General features: G+C 45.2%; 1 protein-coding gene across 1 annotated transcript in view; it reads left to right on the forward strand.

The window, feature by feature from the left end:
- The window catches only part of LOC136573203 (protein unc-13 homolog A-like), a 178,161-nt gene that overhangs the window by 138,238 nt on the left and 16,482 nt on the right, over positions 1-23,441 (forward strand). The window contains exons 35-38 of the mRNA XM_066574475.1: positions 12,965-12,994; positions 15,379-15,435; positions 16,444-16,524; positions 18,403-18,550. Coding sequence (XP_066430572.1) covers positions 12,965-12,994; positions 15,379-15,435; positions 16,444-16,524; positions 18,403-18,550 — 316 coding nt within the window. The remainder of the gene's footprint in view (positions 1-12,964; positions 12,995-15,378; positions 15,436-16,443; positions 16,525-18,402; positions 18,551-23,441) is intronic.

Here is a 23,441-nt window from a genome sequence, read left to right on the forward strand (position 1 = left end):
AACTTGTTTTCTACCTGCCAGTGCTCACATGCGGAATTCTACCGTAGATTTCAACAGCGGGAAATAAATTGCAGCAAATACAACAAATAGTTCTATTTGCCGCGGATTTACGCCGCAGGAGGTCTCCGATAATATAGCATTAATGGAGACCGCAGAATTCCATGATTACTTGCAGGCACTTTGTTTTTAATCGCGGTACTCCCTCAGCGTAAATCCACGGGCGTATCCTTGCGGTCACATACTTTTTCATGCAACTGTCTCTGTACTTACTGCAAGTTTAGGGTAAGAGCGCTGATTGATAAAGGGGTTCCCGTGATTCAAAGTGAAAGTTATATGTTTCATAAGGTGACGACATGTAATTTAGCAATTTAATGTTCGAACTTGTCCTCAAAGCTGCAGAGATCTGGCTTTACCTTGTGGTATCCCCGCTTAGTTCTCCATTGGTATCCGGGGGCTATGACCTGTGCACTCCGTGTTTTTTTTTACTGGTCAGGCATGCTCAGTGCCTTCTGTAATGACAAGAGTGAATGCGCACTCAGCAGCAGCCCCATTGAAAGCTATGGGAGAACATCGCGGTCCTCTGCCACAGCTGTGGCAGCGGATTCTTTACTTCCCGCGGGGAGTGCCATCATCACTGAACACTGACAGTGCTTTCACAGTGTTCAGTGATGAGGGGACTCCCCGCAGGGAATATTTATGAGCAGCACGGACCTATGCAGTGCACGCATGTCCTATCTTTTACAGGTTCACAAATTTGCACGCCTGTAAAACTTGGACATGTGAACACCATAGGAAAATAATGGTTCTAATAGACGTGTGGTTTTTTGCGCACTTACCGGAGGTGCGCGCAAAACAACGCTCATGTGAACAAGGCCTTATGGTACATGCACACGGGTGGTTAAAAAGTTGCACCCGAGATTCTCAGGAGCAACTGGCAGCAGACAGCACTCCGACATCCTGTCTGTGTGCTATCCTATGTGCTGAACCCCACACATTGATCTGCTGTTCTCAGACAAGAATAGGACATGCTGCGATTTGTTTTTACTTGGACTATTTTTCCAAGAAAAAAAAAACCCGTGTGTACCCCCTTTCAAATGAATAGGTGCTACTCCGTCCAATTTCCGGACACCCTTGACTGCTGTTGATCAACAGAATGAATGCACCCAAGAAATCACTGCATCCCATCCATGGGCGCCGACACCATGCTGTACATAGGGCTGTGACTGTACCCATTCCCAAATATTACATTATCCCAGGGAAGCATCAAGCAATCACCCTTTATGCTGGACTAATAAGCTGATGAACGATTTGGGGCCCCGTGGTTGTTCTGCTGGCTGTGTGACCCCTGTAGTATTTGGTAACATCTGGTAGTCTGATCAGCAATTCTACATATATTAAACAAGAAGGATCTCCACATTAATTATTTCCTAAAACTTGGTCCTACAGTAAGATTTCCACATATCCATCCCAAATAGTCCTATAATAGAGGATTTACTGTTTTGTGTTCTGCTGAGTTCCTGTGTTTACAAACAGCTGTGGCCACCATGGTTCTGAAATGATACATTGTAACACATCATCTGTGTGCTGGGCTAAATGGATACATTTATGATTCTAGAGCATCACTCATTGACTGAATAGCATTATTTAGTGACTGCATTGCAAATAATATATATTCCAGAAGATTTCATGCAACTAAATCCTGTACCGTATGGGAGCTGACTTGGTATCCAGTTAGTGAATCTACTGGCCTCGTCGCGCAGTCCCAGCGTGTCACATGAACACAATAAACTACAATAAATGTGGTAAAGGCAGACGGCAGTAATACTAAGCAGTGTGGTAACACGTTGCTGTATGTATTGAATTATTGACTGTTGTTTATTCCTCACTGCTCACCGTTCGTGCAGATGATAGTAAGTAGATGTCGTGTGTCTGTCTGCTCCCAGTTAGCCGGTCTGTGTCACATGTGAAGCTGCAATCTCCTTCTTTTTCCCTTTCTGCGCTGGTCCTGTGTCTGTATCAATTGTGTATGTTGCTACCCCTTTTATCTGTAACATGTGGGTCACCCTGCTTAATCCACATTCTTCATCCCACTTATTGATCTACACAATCCTCCATGTAGCAGAGGAGGAAGAACGTTCCAGAGTTTAGACCTGAAGAGACACCAGGGTTCTACCAGGCACTCTAGTTCTAGAATTGGGTACGAATAAGTACTATACAAACTAAAGACAAAGGAAGAGTGGGGAATAAGGCTAGGGCCATGACAGAGGTAATGTGCATAGAATGAATCCACATAGATGGTTGATTAACTTGCTTCTTTTGTTTAGTTTGTTTAAGTATCCTGTGTTGTAGCATAAGACAGCGTTACATTCATCATACTGCAGGCTTCAGAGCTGAATTCTCCCAGTATTCCCTGTCTGCATTATGCCTGCACTGAGATTTGCACTTTGGAAGATCTTCACAGTATTGTGATGTAGGAAACAAAAAACGTCAATGTAGGAACTCTTTAAAAAAAATTAATAAAAAACATCTGAAATCCTAAATGTCACAAAAAGCCTCTAAAGTCTGAAGTGCTCTGTGAATGAAAAGTTGGATTTTTATTTTTAGAATCAGATGGAATTGGACATCTGACGCCTTTTTCAATCACAACTACGCCTAAAAACCTAAAAAAGACACTGGTGTCAGACCGCCGGAGTTTTCTAAGGGTGGTTTCACACGGGGGAAAGAATCGTGCGATTTTTGTGCAATGCGAGATTGAGTAAAAACAAAAAGTTATGAAATCAATGATTTTCAATGGTTTTCTTCACATTTGCGATGTTGTCACTCATGAGGCATTTACAGAAATGAGGAGTTTTTTCCAACGCTCCATTTGCTGCGGTTTCAGCAGCGTTGTCATGCATTTTTGACAGTGTTTTCAGCAAAGCTAAAAACGCAGCCAAGGATGCTGAAAAAAAAAAATCAATCCTCACCTAGCTGGTGCTGTCCGGGTCCCTGTCGCTGCTCTCCAGAGCTCCCGGCACTTGTCATCGCCGACAGAGGATGTTTTGCTAGTGACGGGGTTTGAAGACACAAGGCTACTGTTACGTCCGCTCGGTGCACTAAAGCGCCACTCCTCAGTACGGACACGGGATTCTGTCCATTTAAAACTGCAAACACTCACCTAGCACTTGCACTAAAATATTGCACCTCTCCAGGCTGAGATGGAAGGACCCCTGTCCCTTACTAGTCAGGGAAAGTGGGGAACCCCTGCCTAAGAGCGGAGTGCTCATCCCAATAAGGTTGGCCCCACTGTCTTTATCTGGGACCTGGCTATCCCTGATCAGGAACCTGGAGAGATGCACAAAACACAGGACACAACACTGCTCACACACACTGAACACAGAACAGGACTGCACATAAAGCACATGTCTGGCACTTGCACAGACATAACACAAGTCACTGTTCACACCAACATACAGCAGGTAGCGCATACGACATACAACCAGAACCCCACCCAGAGCTCACATGCATACAGATGGTAAACCATAGATAGTACAAATGTCCTCACACCAGGGGAAAGAGTCAGCCACCGTGCTGACATAGGGAAGAGTGTCAGGTATCACCCATCTGACACACACATAGGACATCAGATGTCTGAGGGCCGCACCTGCCCAGGGATAGGGAGAAACCTGCGGGCCGCCTGCATCTATCAAAGGGAAGGGAAGAGAAGGTCTGCATATGAGACAGACAAGGACTGCAGGTGTCCAGACCGTCTTCAGGGGAGGAGAGAGGGACACTACAGACAAGCATGCACCACCAGCTCTGAGTGGGATTAGCAGTGATACATAAAATGATCAGCAATCTCTCCCAAGAGTTTGCTGGTATTTATCTGCTGCAGATGAGGGGGATTGGCTGGTGGAGAATACCACACCCAGCCAGCTCAATTAACCCCTACCTGTGAAGGTGTGCACAAGGAACCCTGTAGAATCACAGGTACCAGATGCACAACCTTAACAGCTACAACATCACAAAATGTATGTGAAAGGGTCTGAAGGATGTGCGTGTCAGTCATGTGCTAATAGCACTAGTAACAAAGCTCTTTATCAACGAGAATGGTTATGTCGTGTGCTCCAACAAATTAATGTGACCCACACCATGTGATCTGTCAGAATCACAATCGGGCTGGACTGCTCACTTTTAGACTTTAGAAAACGTAAGATTGGGCAACATGCAGTCTCAACCATGACCATATTATTCTTCCACCTTTTTCAACACGTGTCTGAAGTTTTTGTTCAACCAATCCATCTGCTAGGGGGTGATACACAGAGGTATGAATATGTGTGATCTGAAACAGCTTGCGCTGCTCTTCAATTCAGTGCATGTGAGCATCAGCTCAACAATCAGCGGGGCACGAACCCCTGGCAGTTCACTATTGATGACTTATCAATAGTTGACAACGGGACAACCCTTTTAACTTCTTTATAAACCACCAGAAGAACCTTTTGGAGAATTCTTTCCAGTATCTTATCAGTCCTCAAATGTCTCCCAAGTAAAAATCAGTGCTATTTACACTGAACGCTCATCCTTCAGCTTTAGGATGGCTTCACATGAGCGTGTTTTTGTGCGTGCATACGCGAGCACAAAAACACGCATCTATTAGCCCCAATGCATTCCCTATGGTGTGTTCACATGTCCGTGCTTTACAGGCGTGTGCCTGCAAAGATGGGACATGCGTGCGCCATAGGGAATGCACGCATTATCTTCAATGACGCCACGGCTGCTGCCGGCGGCTCCATTGAATACAATTGTTTTTCAGGGAGGAGCTTTAAATATAAGCACAATTTTACACAATTTTAGTGTAAGAAAAAATAAAAAAATTAAAATATACTTACCTGTCCGCCGCTGCCGTGTCCCCCGCGGGGAAAAAGAATTCCCTGCTGCAGCTGTCACAGACGACAGCTGCTTTAGTGGATCCAGCTGCCGGCATGCTGTAATTGTTTTTCAGGGAAGGGCTTTAGGTATAAGCCCATCCCTGAAAAACAAGACAAAGTAGTGTAAAAAAAAAAAATAAAAACATACCTACCTTCAGTTGCTGGGGTTCAGCCGCATCCTCTCTGCACTGTCCCCGGCTCTTCAAAGAAGTTCTTTGAGCAGGCGAGGATTTAAACTCACCGCCTGCTGAAAGAGCTGTTTCTGATTGGCTGAAGTGCTCAGCCAATCACAGACAGCTCTCGCTGAATGAATGACAGGCGAGAGCTGCCTGTGATTGGCTGAGCACCTTTTTTATTTTTTACACTACATTGCCTTGTTTTTTAGGGAATGTGTTTATACCTAAAGCCCTTCCCTGAAAAACAATTACTGGGTGACGGCAGCTGGATCCACTACTGTAGTTGTCATTTGTGACAGCTGCGGTAGGGAATTCTTTATTCCCTGCGGGGATTTAGAATTCCTTCGCTGCATCTGTCACAGATGTGACAGGTGCAGCAGGGAATTCCTTTTCTCCGTGGGGATGAAGAAAACATCTGCCGCATGTGGCAGATGTGTTCTTCATCCCCGCAGGGGACACGGCAGCGGCGGACAGGTAAGTATATTTTTATTTATTTTTATTTTTTTACACTAAAATGTTTTGGGTTTTTTTGGGGGAAGAGCTTATATGTAAAGCTCTTCCCTGAAAAACAATTACAGGGTGCTAGCAGACCATTGTCTATAATGGAGCCGCTGGCAGCAGACGCAGCTCCATTGAAGACAATGTATGGACCTGCATATACACGTGTTTTTGCGTGTACATGGGTGCGCACATATGCACGCACACGCTCATGTGAAGCCACCCTTATGCTGCATAAATGATGGACGATGAGCGTTCAGTGTAAATAGCAGCCGGTCAGTATTGAACAGCCGCTATGTTATATCAATGAGAGGGGCTGGGGAGAGCGAGGAGAGAAATCTCCTCCTGCCGCCCTGCTGTAAACCAGCGATACTAACTCCCCTGCAACAGCACCGCAGCCAGTATGTGCCCAACACTTGTCCGGTCCAAATGGACCTTTAGCCTTGGTAACTCGATACGATGTGTTGATTAATACTTATGTGTAAATAGAGACATCACTTCTACTTTTGTCTCTTTTTACCCGCACCTAGATGTTTATGGCCAACACAGCACCTTGCTGTTTGCTGCATCATAATAACAGAAGTTCATTCTATACAAGCGATCATTAATTATGGAAACATATGTAAATAGTTCTGGTCTTCCGATGGGGCGCCATTTGTTGCCGTAATACTCCCTTAGTTTTTATGAGAGTTGACTTTCTCAATTACGTGATATCAAATTATCTTGGAAAGTACAGTTTGATCAGTGGTGGAAACATCTTACTCTATAGCCAAAATCTGCAATGGAGAGTCGTTAGACTCGTTTTACATTTCTTTATCATTTACAAGTGAAGGCATTTTCCAGGAGATAACTCTTTACAGGGGATTTTCCCCTCTAGCATAACTCCCAAATCAAAAGCGAATCACGCCCTAGTATCAAACTATGCAATAGCTCATTTTTGCCGGGGTTTTTTTTGTACGTGCCGTCATGCATCCACTGGTCCCAACACCCCCTAATAGTCTGGTTAGACGTTCCTCTCTACTGGTGGTCTGTAGGGGCGTCCTGAGCCCAGTCACCTTGTGTGTCCTCACACATCCACTGGTCCCAACACTCCCCAACAGTCTGGTCAGATGCTCCCCTCTACTGGTGGTCTGTAGGGGTCCTGAGCCCGGTCACCTTGTGTGCCCCCATCCACTTGTCTCAACACCACCTAACAGTCTGGTCAGATGTTCCTCTCTACTGGTGGTCTGTAGGGGGCATCCTGAGCCCGGTCACCTTGTGTGCCCTCACACATCCACTGGTCCCAACACACCCTAACAGCCTGGTCAGACGCTCCTCTCTACTGGTGATCTGTAGGGGGCGTCCTGAGCCTGGTCACCTTGTGTGCCCCATCCACTGGTCCCAACACCCCCTAACAGTCTGGTCAGACGCTCCTCTCTACTGGTGGTCTGTAGGGGGCATCCTGAGCCCGGTCACCTTGTGTGCCCTCACACATCCACTGGTCCCAACACACCCTAACAGCCTGGTCAGACGCTCCTCTCTACTGGTGATCTGTAGGGGTTGTCCTGAGCCTGGTCACCTTGTGTGCCCTCACACATCCACTAGTCCCAACACCTCCTAACTGTCTGGTCAGATGCTCCTCTCTACTGGTGGTCTGTAGGGGGCGTCCTGAACCCAATCACCTTGTGTGCCTTCACACATCCACTGGTCCCAACACCTCCTAACAGTCTGGTCAGACGCTCCTCTCTACTAGTGGTCTATAGGGGGGTCCTGAGCCCAGTCACCTTGTGTGCCCCCACCCACTGGTCCCAACACCCCCTAACAGTCTGGTCAGACATTCCTCTCTACTGGTGGTCTGTCGGGGGGTCCTGAGCCCAGTCACCTTGTGTGCCCCCATCCACTGATTCCAACACCTCCTAACAGTCTGGTCAGAACGGCCCAGTGGGGGGACAATTCATCGATACGACCATCCAGCTTCTCACATCCCAATAATGTGTCCCTCTCAGACTCTGGTAACGGGGTGAAATCTCTTCTCTGCATCGTAGAGGCGTCTACTGGTCAACAAGCTCTACAAGTGGAAGAAGAGGTCACTACACACAAGGAGCCTCCGAGAGCCTCTTATAGGCCGGGGGGGGGGGGGAACCACTTTTAGGGCCTCCGCTGACAAGACCGTTTATCTAATCACCACAACTCTCATCAACTTCTGGGGGCGGGCCTGTTTTTTGACAAAGATTGTAAATGGTCCCTGACATTCTGCTCAATGGGGTCATAATAGACTTTTTGTGGTTATGCTGTCGGGTAAGGTGCAAGAATCACCATTCATTCAGCTGCTCGCAGTCTCTCTATGTTGTTATCTGGTGTCCTGTTAAAAGTCTCAGGGGGTCTTTTCTCCATCATCTCTAGATGACTCATATGAGCGCATACATTTGTTCCATGAACAAATAGTTGGCTTCCTGTTGTTGCTTCATCCCTTCTTGGGTCTGCAAAGTCTCTGTATGCGTCTTTGGTTGCACAGTTGTTGCTTTTTGCCTCTAGCAAGCATTCTATAACATTCTAGACCCAGAAAAGAGACATCAAATACCTCAGCCAAGGAGGTGAGCTGAGGAAACCCAGACGTTAAATACCTCAGCCAAGGAGGTGAGCTAAGGGAAACCCAGACGTCAAATACCTCAGCCAAGGAGGTGAGCTAAGGGAAACCCAGATGTCAAATACCTCAGCCAAGGAGGTGAGCTGAGGAAACCCAGACGTCAAATACCTCAGCCAAGGAGGTGAGCTGAGGAAACCCAGACGTTAAATACCTCAGCCAAGGAGGTGAGCTGAGGAAACCCAGACGTCAAATACCTCAGCCAAGGAGGTGAGCTGAGGAAACCCAGACGTTAAATACCTCAGCCAAGGAGGTGAGCTGAGGAAACCCAGCGTTCCTGAATTCTCCTCTGTCTGTCCTAACAATAGATGAGATATTCAGCCCCTCCAGTACTTTTCCTGCTGCGGGCTTAGAGTAAATAAATGACTATTACTATGGCAGTCGTGGTCCGCACTCTTGCCTTGGAACCCTGGGGTCCTGGATTTAAATCTGGCCAATCAACATCTGCGTGAAATGTATATGTTCTTCTTCCATAGGTTTCCCATCGGTACTCTGGTTTCCTGCCACACACCAAAAACATAAGCATAGTTTAATTAGTCATTTAGATTATAACTCCCAATCAGTGCGGAGTAACGCCAATCTCCATGCACAGCGGCACAATATGTTAAAGCTACAGCAATGAATAAGATAGAAAATACCCTTACCCAAAGGTTAGCTTCAGCTTTTCATGCCGCCCTTTTGGTGTACACGAGGCAATGGTGGCAGGGATAAGCCGCAGATACACGGCCGGATTACAGATCTTTTTGAGCAGTTTTTGGAGCATGTTAAAGCGGCCGTTTCTATTATTCATTATGACCCGGGGCCTCCTCCGTCTGAGCATGGGGCGGCCAGTCGGCTTTAGAGCTCCAATTGCTGCTGTTTGTTATGTTTTTAACCATTTAGTAAATCAATTCTTTTTCGTCGGAAGCAAGCAGTGTCTTTGGAAGCATTGTTGGCCTCGGGGATGGCACCAACTAGATCCAGTTTTTTCCTTTTTATGAGACATATTACAGATCTCGGTCATAGCTGTGGCCCCAATACTGTACATTCAATGGGGTATAAGGATATTTATTCTCACAAATTTATATAGAGCCAATGATAAAGAAATGGGGGCCCACCCCACAGCGTTCTGTACCATGCAGGAATTCAGCTCAGAAATATTGCTTCTGGGGAAGAACATCGAACTACGCAGAGACCCCATAAAGCAATATATGGAGGGTCTATGGGCCAACAATACAAACCCGAGGTGAATCTCCGAGGCAGTGCTGGGTCTGAGCACAGGGCACTGTTGTGTGCATAAAGCATAAGCTGTGTCTACTAGTAAGCACTTTAATTTATGCCAGTTACTAAAAAGATTTAGAATCACTGTCCATTGAATCGCCTCATTTGGCAAAATGTACAGAAGCAGCTGACAGAAGGATGACATTTCAATAAAAATCCCCTGGTGGTCCATAAAGTATGAACATTAAAATGTATTTATTGAGATTTATCACAGATGGTGTTGGATGCATGTGTTCATTAGACTGGGGCTGCACAAATACCGCTGTGTATCCCTGCAACTGCGCCCTTACACCGAGGTCCCTGGGATTGCAGTGTGACTTGCAGGCTGCCGTGACCTCGACTGGATGCGTGAGCCCTGCATGGTCAAAAGTCACCATGTAACCCTAGCCTTACCTGCCCCGAATGGTGCATAATAAATGGGGGTCATTTTATGATTCCTCTCAAACTTTCTCAATTGTTGAGGTACAGCCATGTCAGCAATTTGCAGCGGCGCTCCTGCACATTTCTCTTAGTAACTCTCTCAGTCTCTATTATATAATAGCCATGTTTCTATACCGGTCTATCATTTCACTGGTTTTCTTGGGGTATTTGCAGTTACTAAGGCTTAAATCAGCAGGTCCTAGATCTCTCTATATCAATCCAAGGGCCCTAATATAGTTTATTCATCTGTTTTTATCTATCACATTTCAAGGTTTTGGTGTAAATAATGAAAAACAAAAAAGTGCTAATATTACAAAACGCAAGACCGAAAATGCCGCACTAAGGATTTTTTGTGGTGGTTTGTGATGAAATTGTTTTAGGCAAAGCCAGAAGTAGAATCAGAAGGTAGGGAAATATAAAGGAAGGACTTGACTTCTCCATCCTGCTGGATCCACTCTTGGCTTTGGCTCCAAAACTGCCAGAAATAAATCTGTGTAAGGGTGCATTCAGATGACCGTATATCGGCTGGGTTTTCACGTCGAGCCGATATACGGTGTCTCTCTCTGCAGGGGGAGGAAGCTGGAAGAGCCGGGAGCAGTGCTCTGAGCTCCCGCCCCCTCTCTGCCTCCTCTCCATCCCCTCTCCACCCCTCTGCACTATTTGCAATGAGAGGAGGCGGGACAGGGGTGTGGCTAAGTTTTGTGAATTAGCTCCACCCCTGCCCCGCCTCTCCTCATTGAAAATAGTGCAGGGGGGTGGAGAGGAGGCAGAGAGGGGGCGGGAGCTCAGGGAACTGCTCCAGGCTCTTCCAGCCTCCTCCCCCTGCAGAGAGGGACACCGTATATCGGCTGGGCGTGAAAACCCAGCCGATATATGGTTGTCTGAATGCACCCTAAGAAACAAACCTTGTGTCACTTGCAGGTTTTTGTGGCAGTTTTTGTTTAGTTGTCGAAGCCAGAAGTGGATTCAAAAGGAATGGGAAAAATAAAGGAAGGACTTGACTTCTCCATCCTGCTGGATCCATTCTTGGCTTTAGGCTCAAAAAAAGTATCCAAAATACCTACGTGGGAAACAGCGCCTAATAGTTGTGCCAAGTAATAGAGTTGTTATCCACTATCCACAGGAGATACCTTTATGATGGGTGGGGTCCAACTGTTGGGACCCCCACTGATTCTGAGACTTGGGCTGACACATGAATTTCAGTGGCTGCTCCAGAGATTGCTGGGATCTTGTACTTGTGCCTGTGGATATAGGAAAACCTTTAACCTTGATACACCTACTTTACGGATGTGTAGATGCCATGTCCAGCCAGCAATCGTCCCCCATATTTACTTCTAGTGCTGCAGGTATTTTAGTGTCTCTGTTGTCCAGTGTTTTATACTAAACCGATCACAAAGTCTAGTGTAGAGTCCAGGCCAGACTTAGGCCGGTCTCACACGGGCGGATATCTATTGAGGAATCCACGGTTGGCGTCCGCACGGAGGATCCGCAGCAAATGGCATGGATTCAATGGCTGTAAAATCGCCTTCATACTTGCGGAAATGAACTGTGTATTCTGCGAGCGGAGGAAAGATCGCAGCATGCTCTATTTTTCTGCAGACTCTGCACAGACAGCCTGCATTGAAGTCAATGGAAGCTGTCCGACCCACAGCCCATCATCAATTAAAATTGCGGATGGGCCGCGGGTATCCACCTCATCGCCTCTTGACGCTGCTGGAAACACAAACATTTAAAAATAAATCTGTACTGCGCATGCCCAACGGCGAATGTCTGCTGGTACACGGGGTCGCCGGCCGTGGTCAGAGCCGCTGCAGGAACCCAGAGCGTCCGTGTGAGCCCGGCCTTTAAGATGGTTACCGCAGAGTATCGAGTTGTCATGTACGTTTCTCTTGCTGCATTGCCAAAGTTCTGACTCTTTGCAGCAGCTAGAGTTATGTAGAAGAACATATTTATAGCATCTGCTCAAAAGCAATAATGCTTGATGAGTGGGGTGAACTAACGAGACCCCCACCGGTCCTGAGAGCAGGTACGTCCGTCTGTCAATTGGCACATTTTATGTAAAAAAAAATAACAATATTCAGTTGAAATGATTTGGGCGTCCAGAGGAGAACTGACTGAATGTAGAAACCAGAAGCCTCAAACCTCGACTCTACAGCTCGCAGTATGGCCGACGGTCACAGTCTATCAAGACATGCTGAGAGTTGTAGTTGTACATCAGCCAGCCATATGCTGGAGACCAGCGATACAAGCCAACGTGGCCTACTGCTCAGTTCTTATGGTGAAGTCCAACGTGCGCTACTTGTAGTCTCCTTAACGCATCGTGACTCCTTACCTCCCGGCATCATCGTGTCTTGATCTTGCTTCCGCTTTCCTGTCCTTTCTGTGCGCCCCTGCATCCAGTTACTAGTGTATTGTGGTGTCACGTGTATGGGTGACGTCTGTTCTACATTCAGTGTCCCAGAAGTCTTAGAATCCAAGCAGGTGTGTATAAACCGTAATCACCAAGCGATCTCACAGTCATCCCTATCTGGAGAAGCACTATAGCCTCCTTCCTTCTAGCCAGGAGTGCATTCATTCACTTCCCCCTTGCCGCACCGTATGATGCACACCTTACAGCCTTTGGCCCATGCACTCACTTAGATGCACACCTGACTGCCATATAAATGCTTGTTCCAAAGCAGTGACCGATTGTGACATGTTTCTGCAGGGGACGCTACTGAGAAAACATGGCAAAGGGCTAGAGAAGGTAAACACGTATGCAGAAACTTGTGTATTGGAAGGTTACATAGTTAATTAAGCAAAGTAAGAATCCATAAAAGTTGCACATTTTGTGCCGTAGAACTTTTGCTGTAAACTATGTGGGAGGCGATGTGTAGTTGTGGCCTGCAGTTGTATTGCTATCATACAGCTAATCACCCACGTAATGCTGAATATGTTATATAGAGAAGCTAATGAATGCATATTTGGTGTGGATTTGTGCCGTGTGTAGCCGTGTAGCCGTGCCGTCTGTGTAGTCTGTGTAGACTGATGTCTCTGTTCACACCCACACTCATATGTTAACCTGACACTTCTCTCTCCAGAGCAGGGTGAAGCTGCCGTACCATGCAGATGTAAGGACACTGTGTGTGTGTCTGTCTTTCTGCATTCTTCCCTACTCTCTATATGTTTCTCTGTACAATCTGCCCTTGTGAGACGTGTCCTAAACTTGTACCCTGCTGCCTGTTATCCGCAACTGTCGTGTCTATATAGTGTGCCAACTGTTACTGCTCATATCCCAGTGGAGCCGTCCGTGGAACACGAGTAAAGACTGATCCTGCCACTAAAAGGCTTAGAAATGCACTCTGACTAGTAAGACCATGTCCTTCCCTCTCCTGCGAGCGCACACACTGTAATACCCATCCAGGGCTGCAGATAATGCCTTCATGAGCATACGCCATTGCAGATTATGCATAGACATTCATGAAACATGCCACAAATGGGAAGGTATTCAGGTCAGACATAAGTAACTCATGAACAGAAACTTTACTTACATTGGTTTTTCATTTCTTGCGAATCCACATTACGAGGGCTTAATCAGAACTTGTCGGCCTTCCTGAGATGACTGTATATACCAACTTTGCCTCTATAATAGCAATTCGAAAGCCTAATTTCTTAGGACTCTGCATTGTGCTGTGCCTTTGTTATTCCTCCTGTTAGTTTTGAGTAAATTGACAACTGGGTGTTACCATCCTCCTATGGGGGTGTGCCTGCACTCTCTGTACAATCGGTGATGACGGTTTCAGTGGCAGACTGTGGAGGGACTTACCACCTTGACAAGCTGAATGGTAGGTCCAGTTCACAATTTCTGGATGCATTTCCAGTGCAGAGATCTAAGAAAAGGGGCTCCAGAATTGTGATCTAGTAAGGAATAACCTGTCTTATGTCAGGAGGCGCTACAAGTCTTCTTTAGAGGATCTCACTCCTCCTGACAAGTGAAGCTAACTGCATACCAGCATCAATGGCTGAGTGACGTATGATTGACCCGGGGCGGTGAAGACCACCTGCCTGACAATTTACTGGTATCAGGCTCCGAAAATAATGGGAACAATTGGGGGTGAATGAAGGGGGGTAGAAGAAAAATAAAAGCACCATTGGAATTAGTGGGAAGCTGACTGGGAAAGTTTGCAGCTACTTTCACTTCTCAGAGAAGGCGACAGGTGAGGGCACAGTATAGCAGAGAACACTCATGCAGAAGACTTGTCTTAAACATATGCTGACCCTATAAATAGAGAGCATGTGATACGACGGGCATGGAAAAGTGATTGGCAACACCCCGCTACATTTGCAGTATAACAAAGACAGAGAATATGTGGTATACAATATGAAAATAAATGCCATGAGTGTTATCTATAGTATCCTTCATACCCCGGAAGGTATCCGCACCCGTCAAACGACACCGTCTCACAAAATACCGTCCTATAACATAATGTTATCGTGACGTGAGCAGATTTCTTTTGTGAACACTCAGGTTGCACATGGTAGGAATGCACCAACGTGTCACCAAGGCTTCCAAGACGTATGTGGCCAACAGGCACCACCGGAGAAGGGTAGCAGCAGGTAAGTAAGGACAGGAAAGAACATGAGGCCGGAGCAAGCAGGCCAGTGACAGCCTCGGATGAATCTCACATCGCTCAAGTCCACCGCGACCACTGATCGACATGTGAAGATTTGGCTGCGGAGAGAAACATTTCACCCAAACCTGTGCCTGCGATCCTGACCGAATACCTGAAAATGTACTAGAGATGGGCTCCACAAAACCTTTGCAAGGTTCCAGCTTGGCACCACATGGAAACATCTGCGTTCCATTTGGCTTGATATGAAAAAGAAGAATCTTTTCTGAGATGCATTATCACAACTGCTGAGAGCGGCACGGAGCTACGAGCCCGAGCAGAGACGGAACCAGCAACCTGAACTGCCATGAAAGAAATCTGCTCACATCGAGAGAACATCATGTCACCGGGCGGTATTTGGTGAGATGGCGCCTTTTAACGGGTGCTGATACCTTCCGGGGTATGAGGGATACTATGGATAACACTCATGGTCTCTATTTTCGTACTATATACCACATTTCCTCTGACTCTTTTCTACTACCGATGTAGTGGGGTGTTGCCTGGAATTTATACATGACCCTCAGAATTTCATTAGAAATACAGGCTTGCTGAGAACGATAGGCTCTACTATTCTTACTGTTGTGTAGAAAGAAATGGCTGAGCCGGTATGCATTGTACTCCAGACATGCAAGGTGCAATATTGTATTTCAATCCACCTATATACGTAGGCTTACGGGTAGCATAGCATTTGGGAATCCACCCCACTCACAGAAAAGTAACTGAAGAGCGGAGGCTAAAGAGCCTGCAGTACATGGAATACCTCCTGTGTTCGCACTGACAACGCTGCTTAGTTAGCTTCTACTGTTCTCTGTGTAACCATGCTGGTGGTTCTTATTTCTCCACAGGGGACTCATCTCATCATTAATGCTGCTAAAGAGTTGGGACAACTTTCCAAACTCAAGGTACAACATCAAAACTCCAATTCATTTTCCAGCAATCACTTTATTTTCAGATGAATGTTTTCTCTTCAGTTTATTTTATATGTAAAACTACAGCTGGAGATATTTGTAAAGGGGTTTTACCAGAATAACACCCACTCGGGTATTCCCGTCACTCCCATTGATATGAATGAAGGGCTGACTGGGCATGCTCAGCCAGAGTGATGTCACTGCTGGGAGAGAAGAAACCCCCGCAGTGACAGGAGAACGGGACACAGGAGTCCCGATCACAAGATTGGCAGGGGTCTCAGCGGTGAGACCCCGCAACGATCAGCAAGTTATGCCCTATCCTGTGAATATTCTGTGGATGGGGGAGAACTTGTTATTTTGGAAAAGCCCCTTTAAAAAGTAACTAAACTTTAAATTGTTTCCATAAATCAATAGTATAAGTGAAATCTGTAATATATTGTATCACACATGACACTTCTTTCCCTCCCATCTGCCTCCTGCACTGATTGCTCACTCTGTCTGAATTTACTGATGAAATCTGTACACAGAAGTCTTTACACTGATAGTTCCGATTGTAGTTGCAGCTCATAGAAGTCTATGAAGAGGAAAGGAGAAGGAGGACAAAGGGGTTGCGGGAGGGAGACAGAGACACTGAGAGATGCTGCTGCAGCATCATCTAGTAAGCGTTCTTCACCCCAACATTGGATTCGCAGCCATACTGCCTCAGTATTGCTGTATAATGTCCTCCATGATGCTGCTTCTCAGTCAGTGATATAGAGGTAGAGGAGCTGCATCTCATCTTCTGTGTGTGCTGTGTATGGGAGACCTCAGAGTCTCCATCCCTTTGAAATAAGTTAAATAAGTGACTTAAATGACTCAAACATACAAATATAATGTCAGAAATACTGCGATTCCTCATGAACACACAACCGCCTATCCTGAAAAGTCAGTTGCACTTTAAACAGCTTTTCTTTATCGCCTTGTCCGCTAAATAACCCATGTCCCTCCTACATTTATCTCCAGGACCACATGGTAAGAGAGGAAGCAAAGAGTTTGACTCCAAAGCAATGTGCTGTAGTGGAGCTTGCACTGGATACTATTAAGGTAATTGTATGGCTCTATTAGATGTAAGGGGATGGGTAATGTCATAAACCTCAAGAACAACCCTGTGACATGCATTGACCAGCAGGGGGCGATGCACACCTGTGACATGCATTGACCAGCCGTGCCTCCACGAATTCCATCAGTGTCTTGTCTTTACAATGGCTTTAGCTCCCCCACCCCATTCACTCACAATGGCTCTGGTTACTTTTGAAGTCCAATACTAGTGCCGTGCCTACTGGTTGGGCTCCATAGCCAAGCATCAGTTGTAGGTCATGCCAGTTATTGACACTGAGTGGTCGACGAGTAACCAGAGCCATTTCAGGTGAACAGTGAGCGAAAACCAAAATAAGGACACCATCAGTCCGTCCTGCGAGTCGGAGGAGATGACAGGTTCTCTTTAAAGGGATTCTGTCGCCACCTATATTCCGTCCTATCTCAGGGCAGGGTAGTGACAGGCACACTGATTACTGTAATATGTCCGTCTTATGTATCTCTCAAGCAGTTTGTCTGAAACTTACATTTTATCAGTAGTAGTACACAGACGGCAAGAAGTAGTCCAACATATTCATAAGCTACAAACTAGCGCTGCCTATCTTCCAACCACTGATTGACAGCTGTCTCTCTATGCCCAGTAACAGGCAGACAGCTGTCAATCAGTGGCTGGAGGTTCGTGTGGGTGTGGCTAGTCTGCAGCCAATGAATATTGAGGACTACTTCCTGTAATCCTCCATCTGTGCACTATTACTGATAAGATGCTAGTTTCTGACAAACTGCTTCACAGATACATACCTTATTCTGCCCTAAGGAGGACAGATTCCCTGTAATCCCCTCCCAACAGGCACCATACATGACTGGCGCAGCGGGACAGTAGTACCCACATCCCTCTGTACATGTACGGTGCTGGCTACGAGGGAGTTTAGAAGATGAGCCCCCCATAACCAGAGTGGGGTTGCGACTGTAACTGATAGCTGCCATCATGCTGCAGCTGCCAGGATCAGATGTAACTCCAATCCCAGCAACTTAACCCCTTAAATTCCAGTCAGTGGTGACCACGGCATTTAAAGGGTTTGGACTCCCCTTACTCACTCCATCAGCCCCTGCACTATGCAAATAGGAGTAGCTGATGGTTGCCATGGCAGCCAGAGGCCAAATGTTGGCCTCCGGGTCTGCTATCTACAGTGACCAATTGGGCCCTACCAGATTGGGCAGCACAATGGCTCAGTAGTTAGCACTAAATTGGTCCCTTTTGAAAAATTGGCTTTGGATATTGTCTTCAAAAATTAACCCTGTGCTTACAAGCTTTCCGACATTCCAAAAACATTAACGGATGCTTAAAAAATGATGCCAACATAAAGTGAAGATATGACAAATGTTATAGTAACTATTTGCATCCTACGATTATCTCTTACAAGCACAAAAATTCGGAGCTTGAAAATTGTGAATTTTTCAAAATTTTCTGTAAGTTTAGGATTGTTTTTAATAACTACAAAACATATTGGCCAAAATCTACCATGTAGGGCTTACACACGTGGGCGTCTTCCTGTCCCGTTTTGCAGGCCTGAAAATTAGTGCATGCGCCCGTTTGTTTAAACCCTCATATAAAGTACAATGTGTCACGAAAAAACAGTCTCAAAATCACAAGGATAGGTAAAAGTATTACGAAGTTATCACCAAGGTAACACGACAGATCGGAAAAATGGGGCCTCGTCAGGGGGGTCAAAACTGGGTGTAGGGGGGAAAGGGTTAAGTCACTATGTCCTTTCTGACATTATAATGACATGTGAATTCATTGTATTAGCCGTAATAGATGTGAGGCAGCAGGACAGATACAACAATGGCGCCCTCTACTATACTAACGTGACTTGTCTTACCTTACAGCAATATTTCCATGCTGGAGGTGTTGGTCTCAAGAAGACTTTCCTGGAGAAAAGTCCTGACTTACAATCTCTACGCTATGCACTGTCTCTTTATACACAGGCTACGGACACACTCATCAAAACATTTGTCCAAACGCAGTCTGCTCAGGGTGAGAGAACTCTATTCCCATCTACCACTAGTAAGCGTATGTGCCTTCACATGGCCGGAGGCGGCCGCTGCTTTTAACTTTAGTACAATGTTTCAGGTATTCATTTTAGTTTCATTCATTGCAAATGAAGAAGCAAGAGTGTTTCTAGATTTTTTCTATAATTTTTAAGGCTGGTTCGGCTACCACATACTACCGGTAGTTGTGGAACCAATGACCAATCACATACTACCGGTAGTTGTGGAACCAATGACCAATCACATACTGCACATACTAGTTGTGGAACCAATGACCAATCACATACTACCAGTAGTTGTGGAACCAATGACCAATCACATACTACCAGTAGTTGTGGAACCAATGACCAATCACATACTACCAGTAGTTGTGGAACCAATGACCAATCACATACTACCAGTAGTTATGGAACCAATGACCAATCACATACTACCAGTAGTTATGGAACCAATGACCAATCACATACTACCAGTAGTTATGGAACCAATGACCAATCACATACTACCGGTAGTTGTGGAACCAATGACCAATCACATACTACCAGTAGTTGTGGAACCAATGACCAATCACATACTACCAGTAGTTATGGAACCAATGACCAATCACATACTACCAGTAGTTATGGAACCAATGACCAATCACATACTACCGGTAGTTGTGGAACCAATGACCAATCACATACTACCAGTAGTTATGGAACCAATGACCAATCACATACTACCAGTAGTTATCGAACCAATGACCAATCACATACTACCGGTAGTTGTGGAACCAATGACCAATCACATACTACCAGTAGTTGTGGAACCAATGACCAATCACATACTACCAGTAGTTGTGGAACCAATGACCAATCACATACTACCGGTAGTTGTGGAACCAATGACCAATCACATACTACCAGGAGTTGTGGAACCAATGATCAATCACATACTACCGGTAGTTGTGGAACCAATGATCAATCACATACTACCAGTAGTTGTGGAACCATTGACCAATCACATACTACCGGTAGTTGTGTAACCAATGACCAATCACATACTACACATACTAGTTGTGGAACCAATGACCAATCACATACTACCGGTAGTTGTGGAACCAATGACCAATCACATACTACCGGTAGTTGTGGAACCAATGACCAATCACATACTACCGGTAGTTGTGTAACCATTGACCAATCACATACTACCGGTAGTTGTGGAACCAATGACCAATCATATACTGAACATACTAGTTGTGGAACCAATGACCAATCACATACTACCGGTAGTTGTGTAACCAATGACCAATCACATACTACCAGTAGTTGTGGAACCAATGACCAATCACATACTGCACATACTAATTGTGGAACCAATGACCAATCACATACTACCGGTAGTTGTGGAACCAATGACCAATCACATACTACCAGTAGTTATGGAACCAATGACCAATCACATACTACCAGTAGTTATGGAACCAATGACCAATCACATACTACCAGTAGTTGTGGAACCAATGACCAATCACATACTACCAGTAGTTATGGAACCAATGACCAATCACATACTACCAGTAGTTGTGGAACCAATGACCAATCACATACTACCAGTAGTTGTGGAACCAATGACCAATCACATACTACCAGTAGTTATGGAACCAATGACCAATCACATACTACCAGTAGTTATGGAACCAATGACCAATCACATACTACCAGTAGTTATGGAACCAATGACCAATCACATACTACCGGTAGTTGTGGAACCAATGACCAATCACATACTACCAGTAGTTGTGGAACCAATGACCAATCACATACTACCAGTAGTTATGGAACCAATGACCAATCACATACTACCAGTAGTTATGGAACCAATGACCAATCACATACTACCGGTAGTTGTGCAACCAATGACCAATCACATACTACCAGTAGTTATGGAACCAATGACCAATCACATACTACCAGTAGTTATGGAACCAATGACCAATCACATACTACCGGTAGTTGTGGAACCAATGACCAATCACATACTACCAGTAGTTGTGGAACCAATGACCAATCACATACTACCAGTAGTTGTGGAACCAATGACCAATCACATACTACCGGTAGTTGTGGAACCAATGACCAATCACATACTACCAGGAGTTGTGGAACCAATGATCAATCACATACTACCGGTAGTTGTGGAACCATTGACCAATCACATACTACCGGTAGTTGTGGAACCAATGACCAATCATATACTGAACATACTAGTTGTGGAACCAATGACCAATCACATACTACCGGTAGTTGTGTAACCAATGACCAATCACATACTACCAGTAGTTGTGGAACCATTGACCAATCACATACTACCGGTAGTTGTGTAACCAATGACCAATCACATACTACACATACTAGTTGTGGAACCAATGACCAATCACATACTACCGGTAGTTGTGGAACCAATGACCAATCACATACTACCGGTAGTTGTGGAACCATTGACCAATCACATACTACCGGTAGTTGTGGAACCAATGACCAATCATATACTGAACATACTAGTTGTGGAACCAATGACCAATCACATACTACCGGTAGTTGTGTAACCAATGACCAATCACATACTACCAGTAGTTGTGGAACCAACGACCAATCACATACTGCACATACTAATTGTGGAACCAATGACCAATCACATACTACCGGTAGTTGTGGAACCAATGACCAATCACATACTACCAGTAGTTATGGAACCAATGACCAATCACATACTACCAGTAGTTATGGAACCAATGACCAATCACATACTACCAGTAGTTGTGGAACCAATGACCAATCACATACTGCACATACTAATTGTGGAACCAATGACCAATCACATACTACCGGTAGTTGTGGAACCAATGACCAATCACATACTACCAGTAGTTATGGAACCAATGACCAATCACATACTACCAGTAGTTATGGAACCAATGACCAATCACATACTACCAGTAGTTATGGAACCAATGACCAATCACATACTACCAGTAGTTGTGGAACCAATGACCAATCACATACTGCACATACTAATTGTGGAACCAATGATCAATCACATACTACCGGTAGTTGTGGAACCATTGACCAATCACATAATACCAGTAGTTGTGGAACCAATGACCAATCACATAATACCAGTAGTTGTGGAACCAATGACCAGTCACATACATAATTGTAGTTGCAGCGCCACATTATAGGATCCATCACATCCTTAGTTTTCCACCCATGGAGCTATGTGAGGTATTGATTTTTGCGGGATGCATTGTAGCTTCCATTGGAACCATTTTGGGGTAACTGCGACTTTTTGATCAGTTTTTATTGCATTTTTTAAAAGGCAGAGAGAACAATACAAACTATTTTTGCTTTTTTTCTAATTGCGCTTCCCGCGCCGTACAAGTAATATGCTAACTTTGTTCTTTGGGTGAATACAGTTATGAAAATACCATATATATATTTTTATTACCTTGGCACAATAAAAACAGTGAACGGCCTTGTTTTTTGTCAGATTGGCTCACAAAATATGTTTATTAATGTTTTTCAATGATTAAAGGGGTTTGTAGGGAAAAGGTAGGTTTTTTTTTTGCTTTTTTATTTAATAAACTTTATTTGACTTTATTGAACAATTTTTTTACACATTTTTTGTTCCTCCAATGACTTGAAAATGCAAACATTCAATTGCTGTCACACTACACTGCACTACTTATGTAGTGTAGTGTAGTGTACCTTTGGATGATTTCCAATCAGACCTTGCCAGAGGCTGTCATACTTGGCTAATCCAAAGGCCTTAATGACACCGCCGTCTGCCATGGGAATCCATCGGCACCCAGGGATCACATTACGGGGTGCCGATGGATGACAAAGGAGCCTCCTCCTTCTGTCACCTGCTTACATGTCGTGCTCGCTACTGCTATGGTTGTATGTATGGCTGATCTACTATACTTTATATTGGAGCAGGCAGCTGGCATAACAACTCTTTACCACCACCTACCCCCAGCATCCTGAACCCTGCCATGCCAAGAGCATTGAACTAACTTAAAGGAGCTGTCCCACTTCTAAGATTGATGACCTCTAAGATTGGTTATAGGTATAATCATCAATAGTTGATCGCTGGGGGTCCAACTCTTGGGACCCCCACCAATCAGCTGATCAATGGGGCCAGTGTTCTAATGTACAGAGCTGCTTTGATGCCGAAAGCAGATAGCTCTGTACATTACTCAGTGGCCCAACATGGTACTGCAGACTGAGTCTGCCCAAAGAGACTCAAATTGTAGTATCACTCCAAGCCGCTGAGCCATGTTTGAAGCTGTCTGCTTCTGGCATCAAAGCAGCTCCATAGAACACTGGCCCGAGCCATCAGCTAGTTGGTTAACTGTAATCAATCTGAGAAGTGGGGCGACCCTCATAATCGTTAATTATGAGGACCCAGCGATGTAGTTCATAGCAGAGGTGCCGTGTGGGCCAGGAGGCTGGGGTGTAGCAGTCAGGATTGACTACATCACTAATGTCTCTTAGGCCGAGTTCACATGCAGCAGATTTGCTGCAGAAAGACTCTGACTACTAGAACAACCCCATTCAGATGAACGGAACTGATGTTAACTCATGCATTGGTTCACTTTTTCTGCATTACATATGCTGCGTATGAATATCCAGTGCAGCTAAGCCGATTCTAGCGCCCAAACCATCTCCCCCGTATAGACACAGGCGCACCTCGTATTTTCAGTGTATCCAAGTTACGGGAAATGTTTGTTATGTAAATTTAGCCAAAATCCATGTTTTATAACTATAAGGGACTCCAGTCAGCTGGAAGAGCGGCGGACATAGATCCATTTCAGGATTCTGAAAGCCCGTTTC

This window comes from Eleutherodactylus coqui, chromosome 7, assembly GCF_035609145.1.
Source record: "Eleutherodactylus coqui strain aEleCoq1 chromosome 7, aEleCoq1.hap1, whole genome shotgun sequence".
Taxonomy (NCBI): domain Eukaryota; kingdom Metazoa; phylum Chordata; class Amphibia; order Anura; family Eleutherodactylidae; genus Eleutherodactylus; species Eleutherodactylus coqui.